At 36.5% G+C, this 24,285-nt stretch overlaps 1 protein-coding gene across 1 annotated transcript in view; it reads left to right on the top strand.

Moving 5' to 3' along the window:
• The first annotated feature begins 3,891 nt into the window (after nucleotides 1-3,891).
• Nucleotides 3,892-24,285, top strand: part of CFH (complement factor H) — a 120,288-nt gene continuing 99,894 nt past the window's right edge. Inside the window, 8 exon segments of the mRNA XM_036861622.1 lie at nucleotides 3,892-4,165; nucleotides 12,662-12,847; nucleotides 13,291-13,396; nucleotides 17,596-17,672; nucleotides 19,215-19,406; nucleotides 21,710-21,733; nucleotides 21,736-21,786; nucleotides 21,789-21,876. Coding sequence (XP_036717517.1) covers nucleotides 4,108-4,165; nucleotides 12,662-12,847; nucleotides 13,291-13,396; nucleotides 17,596-17,672; nucleotides 19,215-19,406; nucleotides 21,710-21,733; nucleotides 21,736-21,786; nucleotides 21,789-21,876 — 782 coding nt within the window. The 5' untranslated portion in view covers nucleotides 3,892-4,107.

Below are 24,285 nucleotides of genomic sequence, written 5' to 3' on the forward strand. Positions count from 1 at the left end.
AAAATAAATGCAATAATTAGGAATTGAGGCCATGTGTGTTTTCACTTCCTTACAACTAGAATTAAACAAATCCAGAGTCACTGTTCTTCGCTTCTATGCAAATTATTAAACTGGATTATGCTGGCAGTGTCCCCATGGGAAGAAGTAAAGGTACTAGCCTCCTAAGGAGTGGGAAAGGGAACTCTGGAATGTTTAGGGCTTCTCCATGCAAGTGAGGAGATATTCTAAAATAAATCTGAAGGATGATCTTTATCTAAGGCTATGCTTGTATAGTGCAACTTGTACATTGTTCTTCAGGATGTCAAGGAGGAAATATGACAAGGAAATGTGTCGGGATGTTTTAAGCTCTTTCCTAAAGGAGATCATTGCACACCTGAGTAGGTAGGGGGAGGAAAAGTTAACCTCAGATCAGGAACAGTGATAGAAAAATGACAAGCTGTTCCTGGCTTAAATTAATTAGAGAAAGGATAATGAACTCTTCACAATTTCTTTTCCTATTTTTTGCAACTTTAATTTGTATTTGCAATAGTAGTGGTGCTCTCAAAGTGGTCGTATGAAAAAGAAGGCAACATTTTCTATAGGCTGACATTGATATATACTCAAAAGAGGAAGACGTGAGACAACGGTTACCAAATTATATACAATTGTGACTGCAGAATATACCTCACTCATCTCCAACTACATGTATTCTCTCCTTGACTTCTTGGTTGAGTCCTCCAAAGCCTGTAATGCCAACTAACTCAGTGGAAATATGATGAAGGGGGAAATTAGAGTAAAAAAGACAGTAGTTTATTCTCTTGCAATTAAGACATCTTTCCAATTTTTACAAAAATATACGACCTCGAAACAACATCACTAGGGTCCCTCTCAGGTCCTTGATGGTGTCTGTTCAAACGAGAAGCCCTGAAGTGTAAACTCCACCAGCCTCAAAGGAAATCAAGCTCTTGACTGTTTTCATCAGTTTTTCCCTTTTTCCATCCATTGAGCTTCTGTATAATTGTTGCATGATGAATTCATCCAGTTATCTGCTTAATTTGTTCTCCTACGTCCTTTTCTCTCCATCCATCCTAACACAACGGCCAAAGCAATGCTACTTAAACTGCATTTCCTACATTCCTTTTCCTTGATTAGATCTATCAATGATTGCATATTGCTTATAAAATAATTTACAAATGTTTTATCTGGAATTCAAACCTTTCCTCATTCAAAGCCCCTCTTACTTCTTCCACAGCTTCCTTGTGCAAAACCACTGCTCTGCTGTCGATATTCTCATTAATTCTAGAACACTCTCTACACTTTTCCATACCTCAGAGTCTTTGCTTGGATGTCCTCTTCCCCTAAATTAGAATTTAATAACTAAATATTCTTGAGACCCTCCCAAATCAAGTCTTTGGAAGAAATTTCTCTTTCCTTCAACTCCTGTGGTACATATTGACCATAATAGTCATTTGTTACTTAGTACAAATATTACTTACTTATAATTTTAAAATAGAATTTTTAAAGTCTCCTAATTCTTATAAATTTTTCCTAACTTTTTGCCCTACAAATACGTAGAACACATTTGTTGAGAATGTGGCAACATGGATATTGAGAATAAATACAAGTGTTTGGGGCTTAAATTTAGTACTAACGGTTAACTATTTGCAGTCTGTTCTTGCTAATAGTAATCTAATATGGTAAGTCCCCTACATACGAACTTTCAAGTTGTGAACTTTCAAAGATGCGAACGTACCCCTGTATGCCAGCTGTTGTACTGCACTACTATACTTTTCAAGGTACTGTACTGTAAGATTAAAAATGTTTCCTTTATTTTTGTGTTTGTTTGTCTTTTATGTATTATTTGTGTGAAAAGTATTATAAACCTATTACAGTACAGTGCTATATAGCTGATTGTGTTGGGTACCTAGGATAACTTTGTTGGACTTATGAACAAATTGGACTTACAAATGCACTCTCAGAATGGAACTCGTTAGGGGACTTACTGTACCATATAACAACTTTGTGTTATGAAATAATAACATGTTGGTAATTTTCTTATGTTCTTCTAAATCTCTTTGAAATAGATACTTGGTTTTAAAAATATTGATGAAAATAAAAAGGAAACAAAAGCACTCAACTGATGACTTAGCCATCAGTCTTTGAAATCAAATAGAAGAGAAAAAACAGGAAAAATAACACATCTAAAAGATATTGTTGAAATTAATTTGAAGCCATTATTTTCACTTGAACAGTAGAGTGGCACCTTAAATGTTCAACAACTGCAAATAAAGTGAAAATCTGTAAGGTAAAATCACTCCTGAAAATACTTTAAATTCTCCGTAAACATATATGTGTTTGTGTACGTACATTAAAAACTTGTACGGTAATATGTTTACATAATTATAAAATAAACATGTAAATGTGAAGGTATTTACTAAAATACATATGCAAATATTTATAGCATTTTAAATTATATAAAGGAGTTATTGACAATTTAATTTATATGCATTTAATAGTATGGGAAGCAAATCATTTGAAAGGCAGATCTGTATGGGTTAAAAGTAAGATTCAGGGAATCAGATCGCTGGGTTCCATTTTGGTTGTTGCACAATGTCTTTTGACTTTGAGGAAGTTGCTTAAATGGCCTGCGGCTCAGCTAAATGACCAATTGTGGCATGAAAGTCACTCAACTTCATTCCTTATCAGTAAAATGCATATTAAAACCTCAGAGAATTACTGCTCCGTGCTCACCAGAATGTCTAAAACTACAAAGATGGAAAACATCAGTGTGTTGAGGGTGTGGAGTAACTTACACACTTGCTAATGGGAATGTCAATTGATATAGACCTTTTGGAAGAGTGTCTGATGAGCCCTATCACACCTAGAGATATTCATACATTATGTCCTAATATTCCACTCCTAGGTATGTACTCATCAGAAATGAGAACACGTGTTTCCCAAAAGCTTCATAATTTGATGTTCACAGCAGAACTATGTGCATTGTCTCCGAACTAGAAGCTACCCAGATGCCCACTGACAGACACACAGATAAATAAAATGTAGCATATTCGAAGAATTGAATATCATACAGCAATAAGGTTTAATAATCTACAGCAACACCCAACAGTGTGCTGGGATAATCTAAACATAGTTTTTAGTGGAAGGCTCCAAGCACAAAAGAATAAATATCTTATTATCTGATGTATACAAAGTACAAAACCAGGGAAATCTGTCCCCTGTTCACAGAGATCAGGAGAGTGTGTCATGGGGGAGGGGGTAGGGGCACTGAAGTGGAGGCTGGGCCTTTCCTGAGAGATTGCTACTCTTCACCTTGGTGCTCTTAGCACGTGTGTCTTCAGTTTCTCCGGATTCAGCAAACCATTGGCTTACATTCTCTTTATGCATGTTATATTTCAGTACAAAGTTTACAAAAATTCAGCATTTCAGTTTCTTGATTTTTGAATTATTAAACTCATTCATACCTAAGGAGAGTGAGCCTGTTGCTTTATACACACCTTTATAACAAGTCCTTAGAAGACTAATTTCATGAACTGCAGGCAAAGCAGGCCCCCCAAATCAACCAGCACTGCATTCCTGGCAAAGTTTAGTTCTGTTGTCTGGGTCTTGATTGTGAAAGCATTGCCTAACCTCAAGTTCTGTAAATGATTTCTGAAAGAGCTTTTATTTATTTATTTATTTATTTATTTATTTTAATCTTCTGAGGTCTACCAACGGTAGATCTGAATGGGGTCTAAATAATTGGAGGGTTTATGAAATGCGGAGAATATCACCAGTTATGCACATTCCAAGAACCTGAACGTTTCCAGTGAAGAACATGCCTGGGTTTATAAAAACAAATCAAGGGCAGGTCACGGCATTAGCTTTCAGTGGGAGTGCAGGTTCAAACTCTGGCACTGCTGGGGCTCCTGGCTTATTTTTTTTTTCTTTTACTTTGCAAACGTTTCTGATGGGCGGGACATCTAGCAATCGCTTTAATCCCCAAGCTGTGTTTCGACTTCCTTTTGGAGCAAGTAGTTTCCTGCACTTTTCATAGTTTTTAACAGAGGAGAACCTGACACAGTGTTAAGCACTGTCAACTACTAGATGTGCCCCTGAAGGGTCCCCAAAATGAGATTTCCAGCAGCAATTGTGTGGCTTATGTTATGGACTGTTTGTGTCGCAAAAGGTAAGATTAAAAAAGGAAGGCTTTTTTTTTCTATATTGCAAAACATTTGCTTACATGCTTTTTACGGTGGAAATAAAAATGTGGTCTAGAAAATGTGTTTAATTACTGTGCTGTAACCTAGTGTGTGAGACGCTTTTGACACTGTTCAGTTTAAAAAATATAAGCAGCTTATTTGAATGGCATATCTAATTATTCATCATAATTTTATTTAATGTAGAAGTTCAGAAAATGTTTTAATAATTATTTTCAAAAAAGTGACATGTCATGATCATTTCCCTTGTGATTATCATAAAATGTAATTTACTTTTTTTGCTTAGAATTTTCACCAAAATGCCTATGTGAATGTATTAAGAAGTAGTTGAACATAGAACAAGAAAATGAATTAGACAATAAAAGCCTTCAAGCTGCAATGATTGGACTTATTTCAGATAGAGATGTTAACTCTTGCTAAAGAAAAATTGATTTATCATTTACAATTGATATTGCCATGGCTTTAAAAGTCTTGGAGACAACCATCACTTGTATCGTTTGAATGAAAATGTATAAATTTGAAAAAAAATTGAATATGCAACCTTTGTAAAAGTTACTCAATAGGGTTTTCTTCCCCTGTGGTTGATATAAGATATGCTAGTAGAAAAGCCTTTAGGAGTAGTGAATCTGAGTGCAGGAGTTTTTTTCTGATACCAGTAAGAATTTATGGATAATTAAATTTACTCCTATCACTTTTCCTTGATAGATGAAAAAGTTTCTTCTTGGAGCAAATTTGGTTTCCTAGTTCATGATAGGTAACCAATTATGTGATACATGTTTGACTGACGTTTTTTAAAGTTATCATTCATAAATTCCCAACATTCTTCACTAGGTCAACAAATTTCGATTGAATGCTTATTTCAAGTCAACCTCTAGGCAGTGAGGAATATTAGCAAATAAAACAAAACCCCTGTCCTTGAGGGTCTTTCAATCTAGAAAATAAAGCCAGATATCTTTTTTAAGTTGTATTAAGTTGTAATTTTTTTCAGGTCTTTCTCAAGTGTGTTTAAGAGTTTTTGAAAGATAGTCTTTTTCTCGGTTATACACACTAATATGGTATTGCTTGATTTTTAGCTTGTAAACCTTATATCCAGCCACTTTTAAACTAGGTATACAATCATTTCCCTGTCCATAAAAATATTACAACTAATAATAACTAATATTACAACACAATATACCAAAATATGATTATATTGGCAAAGAGTTCTGGAACAATGTTAATGTTACCAATAGCAAACATCTTTTTCTTTACACAAGTGTTTTTGTCTTTTCTTTAATAGGAATACTCTTAGTGCTTCACGATTTACATATTGTTTGCTGAGGTTTTATGTAGATTGCATTTGTCATGTATGGAAGATTTGTTTGGTTTCTAGCTCATGTTTAAAGCTAAGAATCAATGCTAAATTTAATTAAACTGTTTCAGTGATGACAAAGTGGAATTTGAAATATTATTAAAATTGGGTGCTACAAGGTGTAAGTGATAAAAATTAAATAATAGTGATTTAAAACTCCCTGCTTCCCTAATTGATTCCAGCTGATTCATTTCACTTGTATTTTATATTTCATGAACGTATGTTGGAATGTGACAGCAGTTTCTGCTGGTGAATTGAGCTTTAGCACTACACGCATTACAGTGAGAATGGCTGTAAATCTGACCACTTCCTAGATAAAGTACAGCTTTGGTATTTAAAGTAACACTTACATTAGCCTCATGGTTTTCACAAAAGCACACACAATGCACAATCAGTTCCATCAGTCTAGCCCTAACAGAAGTTTTACTCAACAGAGTGGCCTTGATCATTAAAAGTATCCACATATCCTTCAACATTTGCCTCTGTTTTTGTCTCCCATGTAGAAATGACGATGGAATACAAATTGAGAAACTGAGAAATACTAAACTGAATACTGAATGCTAAGTTGAGAAAGTGAGAAAAGACAGTTGTGTATACTCTCACGATCTGCTTTACTCAACTAGATACTGCATTTCAGCCTTTCCTAAGTGGTCTCCATCCTGTTAAGAGTGAACATTCCTCAAAAATACTAATCACTACTAAAGAGGAGTAGTAACCAACAGGAAGAATTTATAAGCTCAACTTTCTATTTTTCCCCCTTTTTAGAAAAGGATATTGGAGACCAAGCAGTACCTTTTTAATGCAGTAGGTGGTCTGCATTTTCATCCCTAGCTGTACAGGAACGTCAGCTGCTTGCGGGGGAGTTCACCCCAGGCTACTAAGAACCTGGTCAGATTTACAGAGTTCAGAGTAACTGTTCCTCAGTTATACCACATCGTTTCTGCTTTCTGGAATATCTTGTGACCAAGCTTTTCAAGAAGACCTTTTAGATTTAAGATCCAAAAAGCATATGCTCTTTGAAATTAGCCACGGCCCCAAAATTCCAGGCTGATTAAAGTAAATAAATCAAAACACAACTGAAATATGTCCAAGTGCACGCTGGCTATGTTGTTTGGAGAGATGTGTTTTCTAATTCTGGAGGTTTAAAGGGCAAAAGCGTTCTTTTAGGACCTGAAATATGTTACATATCAGAGAGATTCTATTCCAACAGAGAGAGGAGAATTTTTTTTTTTTTAATGTATTGTTTCAAGTACAAGATGGTTTTGAATTTGAATTAACTAATACAAAAAAATCAATATTATGATCATAAGAATTAATTATAAATTCATAAAAATTACTTTTTAATACAAAAAAGAATTGATATTATGATCATAAGAATTAATTATAAATTCATAAAAATTACTCTTTTTTAAGGATAGATGTGAATATTATGTATACTCATCTAATCCAGAAAACTTGTGATAGCGGTTTATAATCCTAAATTCTGTGTTTCAGTTCCATTGTGATAAATAAGAATTCCCCGTCTCCAAAAAATCCCACATTTTCAGAGGTAGTAGTGTGGGTATTTATACGGTGGGATCTAAAGTGGAGCAATGGCCCAATTGTCTTCAACATCTTCCCTTCTCCTAAAATGTTTTACATATTAATAATACCATAAATTCAACCAGTCTGAAATTTATGTGGAGTGACAATACTCTGAGTAAGAGTTGGGACAGTTTAATTTAGTATTATGCACCACAATTATGTGAATTACTCTTCACAGTAAGTTTTCTGTCTGATAAGTTTTCTGCAACAATTTTAATGGGCAGAGGTAGAAATGAACGAGGATGTGGTAAGAACAGGACCCAGCAATCCTGGAAGATGAGGTTTTCTCAGGAAGGAAGATCTGACAGGGGAAGCACTCTCGTGGGTGCTTTGACCAGGGGTAGAGGAAACACCCCCAGGAATGTCACGAGAGCGAGAGCCTTGCTGACTTTTAAGTTTAGGCACAGCCTGGGAATGCACATGCTACTCTTCTGCCTGCACGTAATTTCAAATTAGAACTAAATTATTTAAGTATTGCTAACAGTATTCTTAGCTAGAAGTAAGTTTTCAAATATACGTGGAAGCACAGTTTAGGGAGGATTCTTTATTTTGGGCCTTTGGTTGCTAGGGCTTGAGCCTCAGTCTGAGTTGGCCCACTTTTTTATCCCCTCCGTCCCTGACGGTTCTACAGCCTTGGCCATGTTTCCTTCTTCCCGGCTCTGTCTCCTCCTCCTTCTCACCCCACACCCCATCCCCACCTGCCTGCCCGTGAGAGTCTGCCAGCCAGCCTACCCCGTGCTCGCTTAACTAATGTGCACCTTACCCACTTCTTAACAGCTTTAACCGGTCTCAGAACACAGTGCACCAAAAGGACGTGTTGCCCCTGAAAAACTAAAGTGTTACCTTCCAGCTTAAGATTATAAGGAAACACTATAAAAAATGGTTCAGAGAGAGTAAAGTAATGGGACAGAGAAAAAAATCACAAAACTAATACAAAGAAAGGGAAAGAAAAAGATTTGACAGAGCACTTTTATTTGTTTTGACATTTTGACCAAGAGAGCCAAGTTTCTCCTGAACCTTGTTAACCAGAACTGTAATAGATAGAAAAGTGATTATAGAAATGTTCCTTCAAAGGTTCCCCGAAGTTTTTTGAGCTAAATTAAAATGATTCCTGACTTCAAAAAAGTATAACATAATTCAAACATAGGACACATAGACAGGATGTAGAATGGAATTTTACAGATGTTAGATTTCTTGGGTTCATGCAACAGAGGTTTAAGTGCACTAAACATTTGTTCTCTTATCTTATCTTTTATGTTTGTTACCGTCTACAATGCCTTTGCCCCAGGTTATCCATAATCTACAGATAAAATGGAAAGTCTTCGGGGTAGCTTCACATTCATTCATCCATTCATTCATCTATTTATTTGCTCATTCAGTGATCATTTTTTTTCTTTTGAGTGACTGCTAAGTGCCAGGCACTATGACAAGCACCTTCCAACAAGAGGTCACTTAGGAGGCAAAACAGAAGGGATGATTATTGTATTTTACTAATATATTGTATTTTATCATATAAAGTGTTTTGATGGAGATAACTGAAAACACTGTAGGATCACTTAGGGAAGACAAGATGCTCAAATTGGAATGAAAGGATGGAGTAGGGTGGGGCTGAGGAGTTGGTTTGTAAGAGGTGCAATGAAGAGAGAGAAATATATCAGGGTTGTGATGACATCATGGGTAGGTTTTGACGGATTGTGGTGACGGTCTTTATTCTTGGGGAAGTTACATTTTGATGGGAGGATAGATACATAAACATAACTATGAACCATGAATTATGTTGTGAAGGAAGTAAAGTAGGGGCTGAGGGAAAATAACAGAGATGGGGTTGTGGGGTGTCTTGCCTACCTTGCCTAGAGATAAGTGGACCACTTGGAGGAAGTACCTGAAAGATGAGACAAAGCCAGACACCAAAAATCTGTGGTTAACGTGTTCAAAGAGGAAAAAAATGACACGTGCAAAAGGCCTAGGGGGAAAAATTCATTTGAGATGCTCATCTAAATATAAACAAACTAGGGTGGCTTTGGCACAGTGAATAAATGGTAGAGGTGATAAGATGAAATCAGAGAGCATGGCTAGAGCCAAATGTGGGTTCCAAAGCCAAGGGAAGGAGAAGTCACAGGAGAATTTTAATCCCAGGAGTGACATGACCAAATTTGCAAAAATCACACGTGGTTGTGAGGCCAATGGGAGAGGGGAGCTTGGGGACTAGTTAGCAGGTTGAGTCTTTACCGAGCTGACAGATGATAATAATCAGAACTAAGATTTTGGCGATGGCAGTGGAAAGATGGAACAACAGAGTAGGGGGCGATAACATTTTTTTCCTACGGAGTCAAGAGATACAATTTAAAATTTTTGGATTTGCACTTCTCTAATACTTAGTGATGTTGAGCATCTTTTCATGTGCCTCTTAGCCATCTGTATGTCTTCTTTAGTGAAATGTCTATTTAGGTCTTCCGCCCATTTTTAAATTGTGTTATTTGTGTTTTTAATGTTGAGCTCCATGAGCTGTTTGTATATTTGGAGATTAATCCTTTGTCCATTGCTTCATTATACAGCAGAAACTAACATTGTAAAGCAATTTTACTCCAATAAAAAAAATAAAGAAATATACACCAAAAAATAAATAAATAAATAAAGTTTGTGGAAAAAGCACCAGAGTTTTAAATATCATTTGAAGTAAAAAGTGTAATGAATATGAGAACTGTTTATATGTAGTAAATATGTATACACAGAGTAAATATTGTGAGAATCTGGTAGAAAGATGGTATGAAAGAGATGTATCCTTGTCTTTTATGTCTGGGTGTTAAAAGTAAGTAACACACATGATTACTCTTTGGGTAAATGCATTGCTTTAATAAAAATCATTTAAATTGAATAAGTTAATTGATAAGAAAATTTTATTACTTTTTTCCTTGCATGAGCTTAATAAAAGGATAGGAATTAAATTTATCAAAATGTTGATATATTAGTGAAAAGTGGTTCTCCACTCACAATGTTGGCATCTACATTTGAAATTTAACTAATTAATTTTTCCAGTAACCTAAATGCCATGAAGTGGATCTGAATTTAGAAAGTGGAAAACACACATATTATCCTGTAGTTAAACACAAAATTTCCATGTAAAAACATGATCCTTAAGTTGAAAAAACAAAACCAAAAACTCTGGCTTTTTTGGGGGAAGAGGGTTGCTGGTAGGAAGAGGCGCAGGCAGTTTGTGTTGTTTTATGGTAGGGTGTTAGCACCATCTAGTGGAGTAAAAGTATGTTCACCTAAATTTTAGAAATCAAAACTAATGTGGAATCATCGATTACAAAGTTTCCTAACAAATGTGCTAAACATTTGCAAAAAAGTCAAAGAAAAATTAGTGCATATGAAAGCCCACACAAGTGTTATTTATTACACAAAAATGAAGTTTCATATGGAGTTTCTGTTCTACGAAATGTAGAATGTTTTTGTAATGGGATCCAGCTCCGTTGATTATTTTTTCCCCTTGCCTTTACAAAAAGAAATTCTAGAATACAATGTTAAACCATTCTTATAAAACCAAGTAAGAAAAGGAGTTTAACAATGAAAATAATATCAATAAATATATATATGGTGAGAAGTATCTTTGAATTTGCCAATTTAAAAATAATGTGTTAAAGGTCAACTAATGAAATCACCCTAATATCAAGGGTAGTTGTATCTAAACTAAGCAGTAAGAAGTATTAAAAAGATTAGCAATTATAATCAGTAGGCATGAGCTTCATTATTAATTTTATGTATTCCCTTCTTTATATGTCATTTTGTTAATGAATTACTTTTTTGGAAAAAAAGAATCATACGGTACATGCAGATTCTATTACTTTAGTATCTTTATTGTGAAGTACATGAGTGAATAAAATATGAATGTACTGTATTTAAAAATAGTTATAATTACCCACGTCAAGAAGTAGAGCATTCCCAGCATCCCCCAAATACCCTTGCATTTCTTCTAGATTAATACCCCTTCCTTTCTTCTAGAAGAAAACATTATCTTAATATTTATGGTAATTATATTTTTGCTCTTCTTTAATACTTTTTAACCGTCTCTATACACATACCTATTATATATGTCTGTTCTTGAATTTTATATAGATGAAATAATTTTGTAACATTTGATGTACCTTTGTGTCTTTTTACTTCATGTGATTATTATTATTTGTTTCTGCGGCATTTTGTGGCATTGGTGTGCTATTCCAATGCATGGATATACCATAAATTTTAATCCATTCAACAGTTGACAGACATTGGAGTCATTTCCATTTTTAACTATAAAAAAAAACCATATGACTGTAAAATGTTACCATATGTGAAATCTAGTTCACAGTGTGTATGAGTTTCTCTAGGATATATTCCTAAGAATAAAATTGCTGAGTAATAAACAATGGTACCTTCAACTTCACTATGAGTTGCTAAGCTCCTCTCTTTGTGGGGCGCTCTGATTTTCCTTCCCACCAGCAGTACCTAAGGATCCACATTCTTTCCAAGTGGTAGGATTTTTAGACTTTAAAAAATGTTGCCAATGTCATGTCATTTTATACATGATTTATTATGGTTTTAATTTTTATTTGAAGTTTGACCAATTTTTCATCAGTTTATTGATCACTTGGATAATATAGTAAAGTATAATTATTTATCTGGAAAGTTATTCTTACAACTCTATGTAGATTTAATTTCTGTACAGTAAAATATATATCTTATATATATTAAGACTTACATTTGCAGAGAAATGAAGACTAACAGTGATACTATGATTAATAATAAGAAATACACATTTTGGCCTAATCCATGGTTCCTGGCACACAGCTCCAAAACTCTTATAATTTCCTAATAAATACAGAGCAAAGGAAGTATCTTTTGTTGATAATTTTTGGTCTTTTGTTCTCAGTCCTGAAATAGCTCCAGAGGCTAAGAGGTGAAAGTAGTGTCTTCTGTTATTCACAACAAGCCTCTTTCAACCACACCTAAGTTTATGTTAATGAGGTGATTTTGGGAAAGGCCCTAGAGAACCAAAGGATGGGGGCTGGTTGCCAGGAGGAACCAACCACTTGATTAGAAGGTTGGAACTTTTAGCCCCACCCTCCCGCAGTCCCCAACCTCAGGGGTTCTGGGAAGGGAGGCGGAACTGGCGGTTTAGTCAGTCACCTAGGGCCAGTGATTTGATCAATCGTGTCTATGTAATGAAGCCGCCATAAAAATCTGTAAAGAATGGCATTTGGAAGCTTCCAGGTTGGTGAACACAGGGAGGTGCTGGGAGAGTGACACACCTGGAGAGGACATGGAAGTTCCACACCCCTTCCCCCAAGTCTTGCCCTATGCATCTCTCCTATCTGGCTGTTCCTGAGTTGTATCCTTTCATAATAAACTAGTAATCTAGTAAGTAAAAAAAAAAAAAAAAAAGACTTACATTTGGATGGACCTGTATAGTTTTTTTTAATAAAAAATAACCTAAACGTACTGCATTTTTAATAGTTATTTAAACACCTATTGTGTTTTCATTTCTTTGTAGATTGTCAAGAACCCCCTCCAAGAAAAGAAAGAGAAATTCTGTCAGGTTCTTGGACTGAACAAACATATCGAGAGGGCACTCAGGCTACGTATAAATGCCGCCCTGGATATAGAACTCTTGGGAGTATTGTAATGGTGTGCAAGGATGGAAAGTGGCTATCTCTTCATCCTTCGAGGATATGTCAGAGTAAGTCGTTCCTACATTTGTGAAATCTGTGAAAACTTTTAGTTGTGAAGATACTGGGTGCTACTATGGAAACGCTGGCTGAATTCTATCACTATTGTCATTTAAATATAAAATGATACATCCTCATTATTTTCTTTTTAACTTTTTATTTTATATTGAAGTATAGTTTATTCACAATGTTGTGTTAGTTTCAGGTGTACAGCAAAGTGATTCAGTTATACATACACAAGTATCTGTTCTTTTTCAAATTCTTCATCGTCATTATTCTTAACAAGGTGTTGTCATCTTCCAAAAGGTACAGATAACTTTGCCATTTTTCACTTTTCCGTATTTTCAATTCTGTCCTCTAACACAATATCAAATATCCCTGTCCTCGAACTCATGTAAATTGTTACTCCCCATGCTACATACTAACATTACATCCTTTTTTTTTTTCATTTTAGAAAAGCCCTGCGGACACCCTGGAGACACTCCATTTGGTTCTTTCCATCTTGCAGTAGGAACTCAGTTTGAATACGGTGCAAAGATTGTTTATACATGTGATGAGGGGTATGTAGCCAATAGAAAAAGAGGCTTATAATTCAGATAATTCATAATGGAAACAGTAAATAGAAACTGTACTAATTTATGTGTTTAAGGTTACTATATTTTTCTATGAACGTATTTATAAGTAACATACAAGCAACCTGAAAATTTAAACTATAATGGAAATGATTATATATTGATATAATTATCATCTCCTCAACACTGAAAAATTAAAATGAATTATGATTACTCTGGGAGAGTGTAGTTATAGGAGAGTGGGAAAATAGCATGTATATAAATAAAAATTCACTGCCATGAGTCCTCACTACATTCTATTATGTGCAGAGTATTATAGGAGTTTGATATGTCAGGGAGAGTGGGAATAGTAACAAACTTACAGTACATGGTATCTATTTTGATAAAATTTTATAAAATTTAGCAGAAACAAGACTTTTACCTGAAATAATAACTACCATTCTTTAAGGTTCCACAAGCTGTAAATTATACTTATCACATGGACCAAAAATGCTGCTATGTTCGGAATCAGTGACTTTGTGCTTTCTAAGCACCTGTTGGTTTTCACGGCTAATCTTAACCCTGTGTTATCTCCTCAGTGTTCTTTCTTTCCTAAGATCTCCAGCCAGGCCAAAAAATTATTTTGGAGAAAGCTTCATGCATGGGAAAACAGGACCATTGCACTTTTATACTACGTAAATACACATAGGATCAAGAAATTACACATGGAATCATTATTCTCTTTCCATTTATTTCTTGAATTGAGGCAGTAAAATAAAATATTTTAAAGCTTAGGCTTTGGAGTAAGCCTATATTCCAAAACTCTACCACTTAATAACTATATGTATTTTTAAAAACTACCTCTTTACTCCCATGTCCTCACTTATAAACGCAGAAACATATCAAGTGCATCAAAGGATTGGTGGGAGAAATAAATACGACACACACCTGAGGCCCTTAGAAGAGCTCCTGGGATATTGTAAACACCCAATAAGTATTAGTTCTTATAACTTAGTCTCTCCTTGGTCACTATCGGAGGGAGATTTTTCAAAGAGTTTTTACCCCAATCTCTGAAATATCCCTTTCAATCCAGGCTAGTCTGGTCCCTTTAAGTTCCACCCTTGACCTAGCAAAAGGGATCAAAACTCATAAACTTCCTACTAGATTCCCTAAATCTCAGTATAAATAATATTATAAATTGGTAAAGAGGTTAGTGACATATGTGCTTTGACTCTGGCTCTGTTTAACTCATCTTTGCCACGTTCTTCTTGTATTAACTATGGATAAACTGTCATAGACCCTGTAAGAGCAACTGTCTCCACCACCCAGCTTGGGCTTTCAACAGGACTAGATATTTGTCAGGAAATAAAAGTCCTTGGACTGTTGTAAGGTCAGCATCAGAGGGGATATAAGGTCTTCTGACCCAGTAGTGGGATCTGATGATAGAGGTGGGTTTACTGTCCCCACGGTTTCTGCCAGCCAAACCCACCTGTGTGTCCTCTTGTCCCATCCCCCTTTTTGTCTGCTGTGCACCCATTTAGCTGAATACTAGCCACTTACCAGAATACTCAATTGGAAAACCAGTTGATCCTCCTACAGGGAGGGAGTCTATAAGAGGCCCTCTGCACAGTGTTTCTGGTATTTTGCCAGCTTGGGGTTGCAGAAACACAAGCCCTTACTTTTCTCCAAACCAACATTTGGACAATCTCTCTATCTTTCTCCCTCCCTCGATGTACATGGGCCCTAGCATTACTGACCTTTTCGAGTCGTCTTAACAAGCGTCCTTCTGCCCGGTGTTCTTTCAGCCAATAGAATGAGACCGAGTTGGGTTCAGAAGTCAAAGGAAGCTTCATCATTTTTTAAAAAATATTTTTATTGGCGTATAGTGGGTTTACAATGTTGTGTTAGTTTCTGCTGTACAACAAAGTGAATCAGTTATACGTATACATATATCCCCTCTTTTTTAGATTCTATTCGCATATAGGTCAGATTGTCATACTGAGTGAAGTAAGTCGGACAGAGAAGGACAAAGATCATATGATGTTGCTTTTATATGGAATCTTAAAAAAAAGGGTACAAATGAACCTATTTACAAACCAGAAATAGAGTCACAGATGTAGAAAACAATCTTATGGTTACTAGCGGGGGGAAAGGGGAGTGGGGAGGGATAAATTGGGAGATTGGGATTGACATATACACACTACTATATATAAAATAGATCATTCATAAGGGCCTACCGTACAGCACAGGAAAGCTTCATTCTCCCAACAGGTGGCAAGTGAGCGGCTCTGCCTTATAGGGTCTTGTCAGCTGGGAGGGGGCGGGGCAGCTGCTCTGCTCAGGCTCCAGACCACACTGCCGGGTGCAGCATCTCTGCACACGGCCCGCTGCTGCCATCTTGGATGGAGTGTCGTGTGCAAGGTGTGCACACGGCCCTGAGCTGAAGTGCCGGGGCCATTTTGAACGAGCAACTCCAGTTTGAAGAGCCGGGTGCAATTCCTCTGCATGTGAGACCCTGTGAGCCAGTGAAACTAGACTAAGCTGGAGGGGGCGGGGGGGGGGCGGGGGGAAGGTTAGATTTATTCCCCAGATTCTGGTTTTATTCCCCAGGCTTTGCTGGTGACGCTAGGCGGTTTTGTGTAGAATTTTGCAGAACGCCTGAGAGAGATTTGGGCAAGTGGATGGGTCCCTGGTGTAGATGGAAAATATTCACCAGGAAATCTTCTTTCTCTGTTATAAGGTAGAGCCAAGAGAGGAACCAGAGAAGAACCTTTAATAACCAATTATTTTGTTCCTTCGTGTGACAGAGGCACAGAGTAAAAGTTTGACTTCAAGTTCTGTGACTCCCATTTACTCTGTTGAAATGTTTTCTTCCTGTAGAGAATTAGGAACAAATCAATCCCAATCCAAGAAAGACACAGTGGTTTTTGAAGGAGAAAATTTCTTTTACTTGTGTAATTTGCAGAACAACTCTTATTTGCAGACAAAGGAAACATTTGTCCACGTAGAATTCTTTAGAAGTTCATGAAAGACCATTTGTCAAAATTCTCTCTTTTGTGGTTATCAAAATGCCTTCCATTATTTATTTTTTGAGAAAAAGGTTTTGTTTGTTTGTTTTGTTTTTTGCCTCCAACCGTCCAATGTAATAAATATTGAGAAGGATGCTTTGCCTTCATCTGAAGCATCCGGGGATGACTGCACACTGTACACCTGCCCAAGGACCTTGCGTTAAAGTACAGCATCTTTGGTTTTAAGCTCAGGCTTGATGAGTTACTATAATTCGACATTGAATGACTTCTATAAGCAGACTTGACTCAGCGACTGCCCTCTGGAAAGCATCTTGGATCTCGGGTATAGAGACAGGGAGATGGAGACCAGTGCTGAAAATAAGCCACACTCAGACATTTTTGTTAGCACTATCCTTGACCATGTAAAAAGCCCAAAGCATCCAGAAAATATCACAATCATGGAGGGTAGGAGTATGGATAGAAATATGGAAAAAGAGTGGACGGGGGTGACATACAGTGACCTGTTGTGTACTATCATGTTTTTATCTTCTGTTTTTGATGATTGTTCGTGGAGCTTATTACATTGTTAAATGTACCTCATTAGTGAAAAAATAAATTAATGAAGGAATAAAAGTGCATTGTGTGTGAAACAGTAATGAGTTTGTGTCATGAACCAAGGGTTATGATTATTCCAAGTCCATACACCTGAGGGTTTGAGGGCCTTTATTTTCTTTTTTTTTTTTTAATTTTATTTATTTTTGGCTGTGTTGGGTCTTCGTCGCTGCGCGTGGGCTTTCTCTAGTTGTGTCGACGGGCTTCTCATTGCGGTGGCTTCTCTTGTTGTGGAGCACGGGTTCTAGGCGCTCAGGCTTCAGTAGCTGTGGTGCATGGGCTCAGTAGCTGTGGCTTGCGGGCCCTAGAGCGCAGGCTCAGTAGTTGTAGCGCCCGGGCTTAGTTGCTCTGCAGCATGTGGGATCTTCCCGGACCAGGGCTCGAACCCGTGTCCCCTGCATTGGCAGGCGGATTCTTAACTGCTGCGCCAGCAGGGAAGCCCGAGGGCCTTTCTTAAGAAAGGAAGGAGGGAAGTATATGCTGTTAATTTTCCTTGAAATGGAGTTTCTGGACATTTGAAATGGTATCAAACTTAAAACTGGGCATAAACACGCATTAGCTCACAACTCTGTTATTGTTGGTTTTTAGGTATCAGATGCTGGGTGAGATGAATTTCCGTGAATGTGAAACAAATGGATGGACCAATAATATTCCCATATGTGAAGGTAGATGTAAAACTGATTTACAAGTATATTAAAACATATACTTAAAATATTAGGATTTTTTGAAATGTCTTACATCAAATATTCATAAAGTCTATAATTAAATATTTCTTACTCAAATTATTTTTGTGGATTCTACTGTAGTACAGAGTGGATATCTAATCCTTTTATTGCTACGTTATTATGTGTTTCAATAACCAAATATAAATACAGGCTCATCTGATCTAATAGTTAACGTATTACAGATTAGAAAAATCTAATTTTTTTTTTCCTTTTGGATTCTAACCACTAGGAATAACACAAGTATCACATCAAAATGAAGCTGAGAATTTCAGCTTTATTCATGAAGAGGCACTGCCCCAAATAACGACCCCAGTGCAGGGATCTCTGGTAACGGCTGAAGTGGAGAACATGATTTAGCCACCTCCTCCCTCTTGCCTGGCAAGGGGAGTTTTCCTATGGTCTTAGTTGTACTGAAAAGAGACAGGAACTAAGGAAGACCTCTGTCCTTTCTTACTGATCCATAAAGCAAACAATGAGAATGAAAAAATGCACATCCTGTTCCCAAATTTTGAACTAGTAATTCCAATCTCTAGTCATCATGAAAATAAGAGATCAATCAGAATTGTTTTTCCAAGTTCCATGGTGAGGAGTAAGGAGAGAGGGAGAAGAAGAGAGAAGGAAAGGCACAAAGGGAGACAGAGAAAGAGAGAGAAAAACAAGGAGGAAGCAGAAGAGGAAGAAGGGGAGGGGGTGGGGGGAGGAGAAGAAACATGGTGACTCAAAAATCCCGTTGTCTGAAAAAGAGAGTGGATCTTTCATCTGCGGAAATGAGGGGAAGGACATCAATGTTCTAAGGAACATCCACATTGGAATCACCTGGGGTGTTTCTTAGAAACTGAAATTTTTGGTTAGTAAAGATGTATGGAATCAGTATCCCTGGGGTGATAGGGCAGCCATAGAATTTCCATTTAACAAGCATCCTGGGTGATCATTGTAAAATAAAGATTGAATATCATAAGCTAAGGGATACCGGAAAATATTAAGGAAAATCAAAAAAGTGCTCAAGTTATTTTGATATGGAAAAAGGAAAATTAAAGACTATTTATTTATTGAAATAAACATAATCAGAAAGTTTGCTTTTACACCTTTTAGGAATACAGTTTTATATTATTGTGGGGCTTAAATGGAAATTTTGTATTTAATTATCCCAAACTTTATATTTCTCAATTATTTAAGAAACACTTGTTTGCTACTACAAAATATATAAACTGTCATTCAAAAATCCAAAGTAGTAATTTTCTTTGTTCACTCTCATAGAAAAGAATCAGAGATAAACTTACAGGGTTTTTTTGTTTGTTTTTTGGGGGGTTTTTTTACTTAGTAGAATTTATTTTTGGCTAACAGGTATATCAAATACATCTTTAAAGAATTTAATTTCCTCCAATCTTGCTATTGGTTATATATATGTTATATTTTTATATACTCATTTTTCATAATAAAATTTTCCAATTCTACTAGAAAAATTTATATTTATTTTTTCAGTTGTTAAGTGTTTACCAGTGACAGAACCAGAGAATGGGAAAATTTTCAGTGGTGCCCTGGAACCAGACCAAATATATACTTTTGGACAAGCAATACAGTTTGAATGTAATTCAGGCTACATACTTGATGGACCTAAACAAATACATTGCTCAGCAGATGGTATTTGGAGTGAAGAAAAACCTAAATGTGTAGGTAAGATACACTTACTGTTTGATTATTTGAATGAGTTTAGTTTTTTTTCATGAAAATATGCCTTTCAAAACACTGTGCCTCCTACAGAATCTGAAAAATACTAACTCACTAGCATTTATTCAGCACTTACTATTTCCCAGTAAGTGATCTAAGTTCTTTACACATGTCATCTATTTTGCCTTCCAAATGACTATGTGATTTTTGTACTGTTTTCACTGCTATTTTATAATTGAGGAAATCATGGTGCAAAGAAATTAAATCGGGCTTCCCTGGTGGCGCAGTGGTTGAGAGTCTGCCTGCCAATGCAGGGGACACGGGTTCGAGCCCTGGTCTGGGAAGATCCCACATGCCGCGGAGCAACTAGGCCCGTGAGCCACAACTACTGAGCCTGTGCATCTGGAGCTTGTGCTCAGCAACAAGAGAGGCCGCGACAGTGAGAGGCCCGCGCACCGCGATGAAGAGTGGCCCCGCTTGCCGCAACTGGAGAAAGCCCTCGCACAGAAACGAAGACCCAACACAGCCAAAAATAAATAAATTAATAAATTAAAAAAAAAAAAAAAGAAATTAAATCACATGTACAAAATTGTCATGGCATATATGGTAGAGGTAAGATTTAAACGTAGGTTACCTGACACTAAAGTCCATGCTCTTAACTATAATTAAATTGTAATTGACTCTTATGACTAACATAAAATCTTAAACATTTCTGCTACAAGTTTAATATTAAAACTCCAGAATAGGTCATTTTTTTATTTGAAAAACTATCATTATTTATTTCTATTGATGTGTCATGATAACATTGTGTTTTTGAATAATGCTTCTAGGAAGTGGCCCTGTTTTATACTTGCACTGGGAGTTTAGTATAAATATTGCTGAACTGAATTGAATCCACTAAATAAATCTTTGTCTTTAAAAAAAAGTTCCATAGTTAGCTAGAAGTTAGCAGTTCTTTAGTTTTAATACTACTGACCTGTGCCTGATGATCAATATGATGATTCTGGCTTTTGTAATAATATATTTTGGTCAATTTATTTAAAAGTACCATACTTCGTTTGACCAGTATTTCTTTGGCAGAAATTTCTGCCATATTTGTTTTTTAACATTATCTAAAATCCCCAAATTATTTACACTTTCTTAGTCTAGTCTGTCCTACAGTGAGATGAAGAGAGAAGCGTCCCTCTTCCTAGGAAGTCTTTTTTACAAAACTAGTTCTTTGAGTTAATAATGGCAAACATATTTATATTCAGTGTAGCAATTACTGTATACTCTAGAGGTTCATGGATGGGGCTTATTTCTTGCAACTAAATTTCTGTGGTTAGTGAAACCTTTCTGGAATGACTGATGCAGAAGATAAGTCTTAAAGGAAGAATGAGAATCTTTCAGATGAAGTTGAGGAGGGGAAAAGCAAACCAGCCAGAAGAAGTTAGTGGAGAGGAAGGGACAATGGCCTTGAGGCCTCTTTGAGCATGAAGCTCCCCTATTCCCACTGTTCTCAGGGGCCTTAACTTAGGATGCAGGCAGGGAAGAAGTCAGTGATGGAGTGAAGATTGGCAGTCCAAGGTTCTGCGGGGCTACGTACACCATGCTGAAGAATTAGGCTTTATACAGACTGAATTGGGAATCAATGAAGCGTTTTAAATGGAACAATAAAGTGACAAGAAAAAAAGATCTTAAGTTACAAACAGGAAAAAAAGATTAAGATGAAGGGAGAATAAGATCTGGGAAATTAGTCACTGTTGCTGGAGTCCCAGAGAAAAATTTTGGAGTGACGATATTGTGAAAGATGATGGCCAGCTCTTTTTTTTTTTTTTTTACGGAAAACTTGGATGGATAGCAAAACCACAGAAGCTGGTCAGTTGCTTTTTGGAGATGTAATAACAATGAGATATATTAATTTCTTTGACAAGTGTTTGTCAATAATTACTCTATTATCCATAACTAAAAAATATGTAATTTTTACAGGTCACAGTGAAAATACATATCACATTAAACCTATTTCTGTATTCAATTTTATATATACAGTTGTGAATGTTACTGGCCACTATTTATTTCAAGAGGGACTAATTTATCCCCAACTAAATAAATTAGCAACATGATTTAAATCAGAATTTTTACTTACTTCAAAAATGAATGTTAAGAAACAACCGATAATTATTCACAAGCATTCAAGTCAAAACAGGACTTTTGTTTAGTTGTCTGATTTACCTAATGGAAACAAGAGTTGTATCTTTTATATAACTATGTTTGGGACACAGTCCTTTAATATATAACAAACCTGTTGGAATTTAATCCCTTTTGTTTAGAAATTTCCTGCAAACAACCAACCATTTTAATGGATATCCTCTATCTCTGAAGGAAATTTATAAGGCAAATGAACGAGTTCATATAAATGCACAAGTGGTTTCGAATACGGGGAAAGAGGAGATGCCGTATGCACTGAATTTGGATGGGCCCCAGTTCCTTCATGTAAAGTAATGCTATGTTTCTCTTCTATATCTTTTGCTGTATATTTTACCAATTGTTTTAATTCATATACTCCTTACGGTTAAGCAGTTTATTTTTTCTCACAATGGAGTATTAATGTTTATAGGAATCAACTATTACAAAGACGTAACATTTTATGTGTGCAAGGCCTGTTTTGAGATCAATTGGTGTGATTCTCTCACTCTGAAGATAGACATAAACAGGACCAGAAAAGTTCAATAGCTCATGAAATCTTTGGTCTATGGTCACAAAGCAAATCTAGAGCAGAGCCAGGAATGTAACAGGTTTCCTAATCCCCAGGTATATATACCTCTCAAATAATTAGATTCCTCTCGTAAAGCCCAAACTTTCACTTTAAAAAGTAAATTATATTAATACCAGATGAGGTAATCCTCCATGGATAATGGAATTAAATAGAAGAAACTGGAGATTTCATTAACCACAGGCTTCATACGAATCAACTGTGGTGATGGTGCTGAAAACAGTTCCTCTTTTAGGCTTCGTAAGGGAAGGATGTTACACAGACTCAAAGAGTTCATTTCAACTGTGCTCTTTGCCCACCAGAAATTATGTCTGCTTTTTTTGTGTTCTACTTAGCCTACCTCATTTAGAAAGGGATAGTTTCAACTATCATGGCTTAGAAGAGAAAAATATATCAATAAATAGTTGAGGAATGTAAGAAGTCATAAGAAGAGCAGGCAGATACAGCTATAGCACGGTAATAACAGTGTTGAATTATTTGCAAACACTTATGAAAGGAGGGAGTTAGCTTTGATGAGGGCTGCTTCACCGAGTAAAACAAGTAACAGTATTATCACACATGACATCCGAGACAAGTGACTTTCCAAGAGGGCAAACTTTTACAGGTATGCCACACTGTGACCTTCACCTCTTAAGAGCCCTCTGAACTTTAAATCATGCTATTCGTAATAACATATATAAACCTGCTTTGGTGATCCTCTTTACAAAACTAGAGATAGTTTTTGAGCTGATTTTATTCTTAAAAAAATTTAGTTGAGCCCACGAGCAGCTCCTTGGAAAATACATCCTCCTGAATGACCTTCACTTTCAAGCATTGTTAAGAAAATATTTAGAAAGAAGTTAAGAACACAAGACAGTGATAACTGTTACCGAACCAAACTTGGGTGCTGCTCACCTGCACACAGTAAAGCTAATCTACTGACACCAGGTTGTGGTGAAGGGAAGTGCAGCGTTTATCATAAGGCACCAAGCGAGGATTCCAGGGCAGCTAGTGCTCAAAAAGTCCAGCCTCCCCAGCCTCCCCGATGGGTTTCAGCAAAGCATTTTTAAAGGCCAGGTAGGGAGAGGTGTCCCAGGGTATGTGATCAGCTCGTGCCAATTCTCTGATTGGTTGATGGTGAGGTCACAGGGCAGTGTCACAGGGGTTAACATCATCAATCCTCAGGCTCCAGTAGGTCTGGGGGCTACGTGCTCATGGTCATCAAGTAGTTAACATCTTCCGTTTGATTGTAGTTTTAGCATCTGTAAAACAACTCAGGAAATGTGCATCAGATGCTATCATCTAGGTAGTTCAGAGAGGAGCTACAGCAGAGGATATGGGGGAGGGGTCTGTCCCGGGAAGGCCCCACAGGGTCCCGCTCGGTTACACAACCACATGAGATCTGTGTGCAGCTGATGCTGTGTGGAGCCCAGCTGTTTATCTCCATGGCATTCGTGGCTCCTGAGCAAGAAGGTGGATGCACAAGTCCTCTGGCGTCAAAGTCTGCCATATATGCTTCTACTTCCAGAGCCCCTCTTTTATCCATCCGATCACCAAAATATAGCTTATAAACCACTTATTTATATCAGGACTCTTGTCCCGTATTGAGGATAAACATTAGAATAAAGTTTCAATGAATTCCAGGTTCAATGAATTCAAAGTAAAGCCTCAGGAATTCAATTTTACTTGGACATAGGACTCAAGGATAACATGACGTAGAAGTCATTGAATTATTCCTTTTCTTGGTCACTTACCTACCTACTTAAAACTCTTCCTTAGAACAGATCCGTTTTAGTAGTGGGAAATTTCTGTTTTCCCACAGTGTTACTACAATTTCTAGGCTTACTTCTCTTAAAACTAGACTCCTTTACACACAACACATCAAAGAATCCACATTTATAAGACATTTTCCTTTTAGAAGTTCTTTTCATTTTCCTAGTCACAAGTCATAACTTAAAATTCAAGACTGTATGCTTTAAGGTCCTGCTTTCTTTAGCGAGAGAGATACCAGGATTAGGACTGGTACTCTCTTTTTACAAAAATAATTGCTAAAGATCAATATAAGTAAAGAGTGGTTCACCCCAAATTAGATAAGCATGCTCTGTCTCTTAAAGATGCTTCATTTTATTAAAATGCATTTTACATTAACTAGAT

The sequence above is a fragment of the Balaenoptera musculus genome, chromosome 1, assembly GCF_009873245.2.
Source record: "Balaenoptera musculus isolate JJ_BM4_2016_0621 chromosome 1, mBalMus1.pri.v3, whole genome shotgun sequence".
NCBI classification, from domain to species: Eukaryota; Metazoa; Chordata; class Mammalia; order Artiodactyla; family Balaenopteridae; genus Balaenoptera; species Balaenoptera musculus.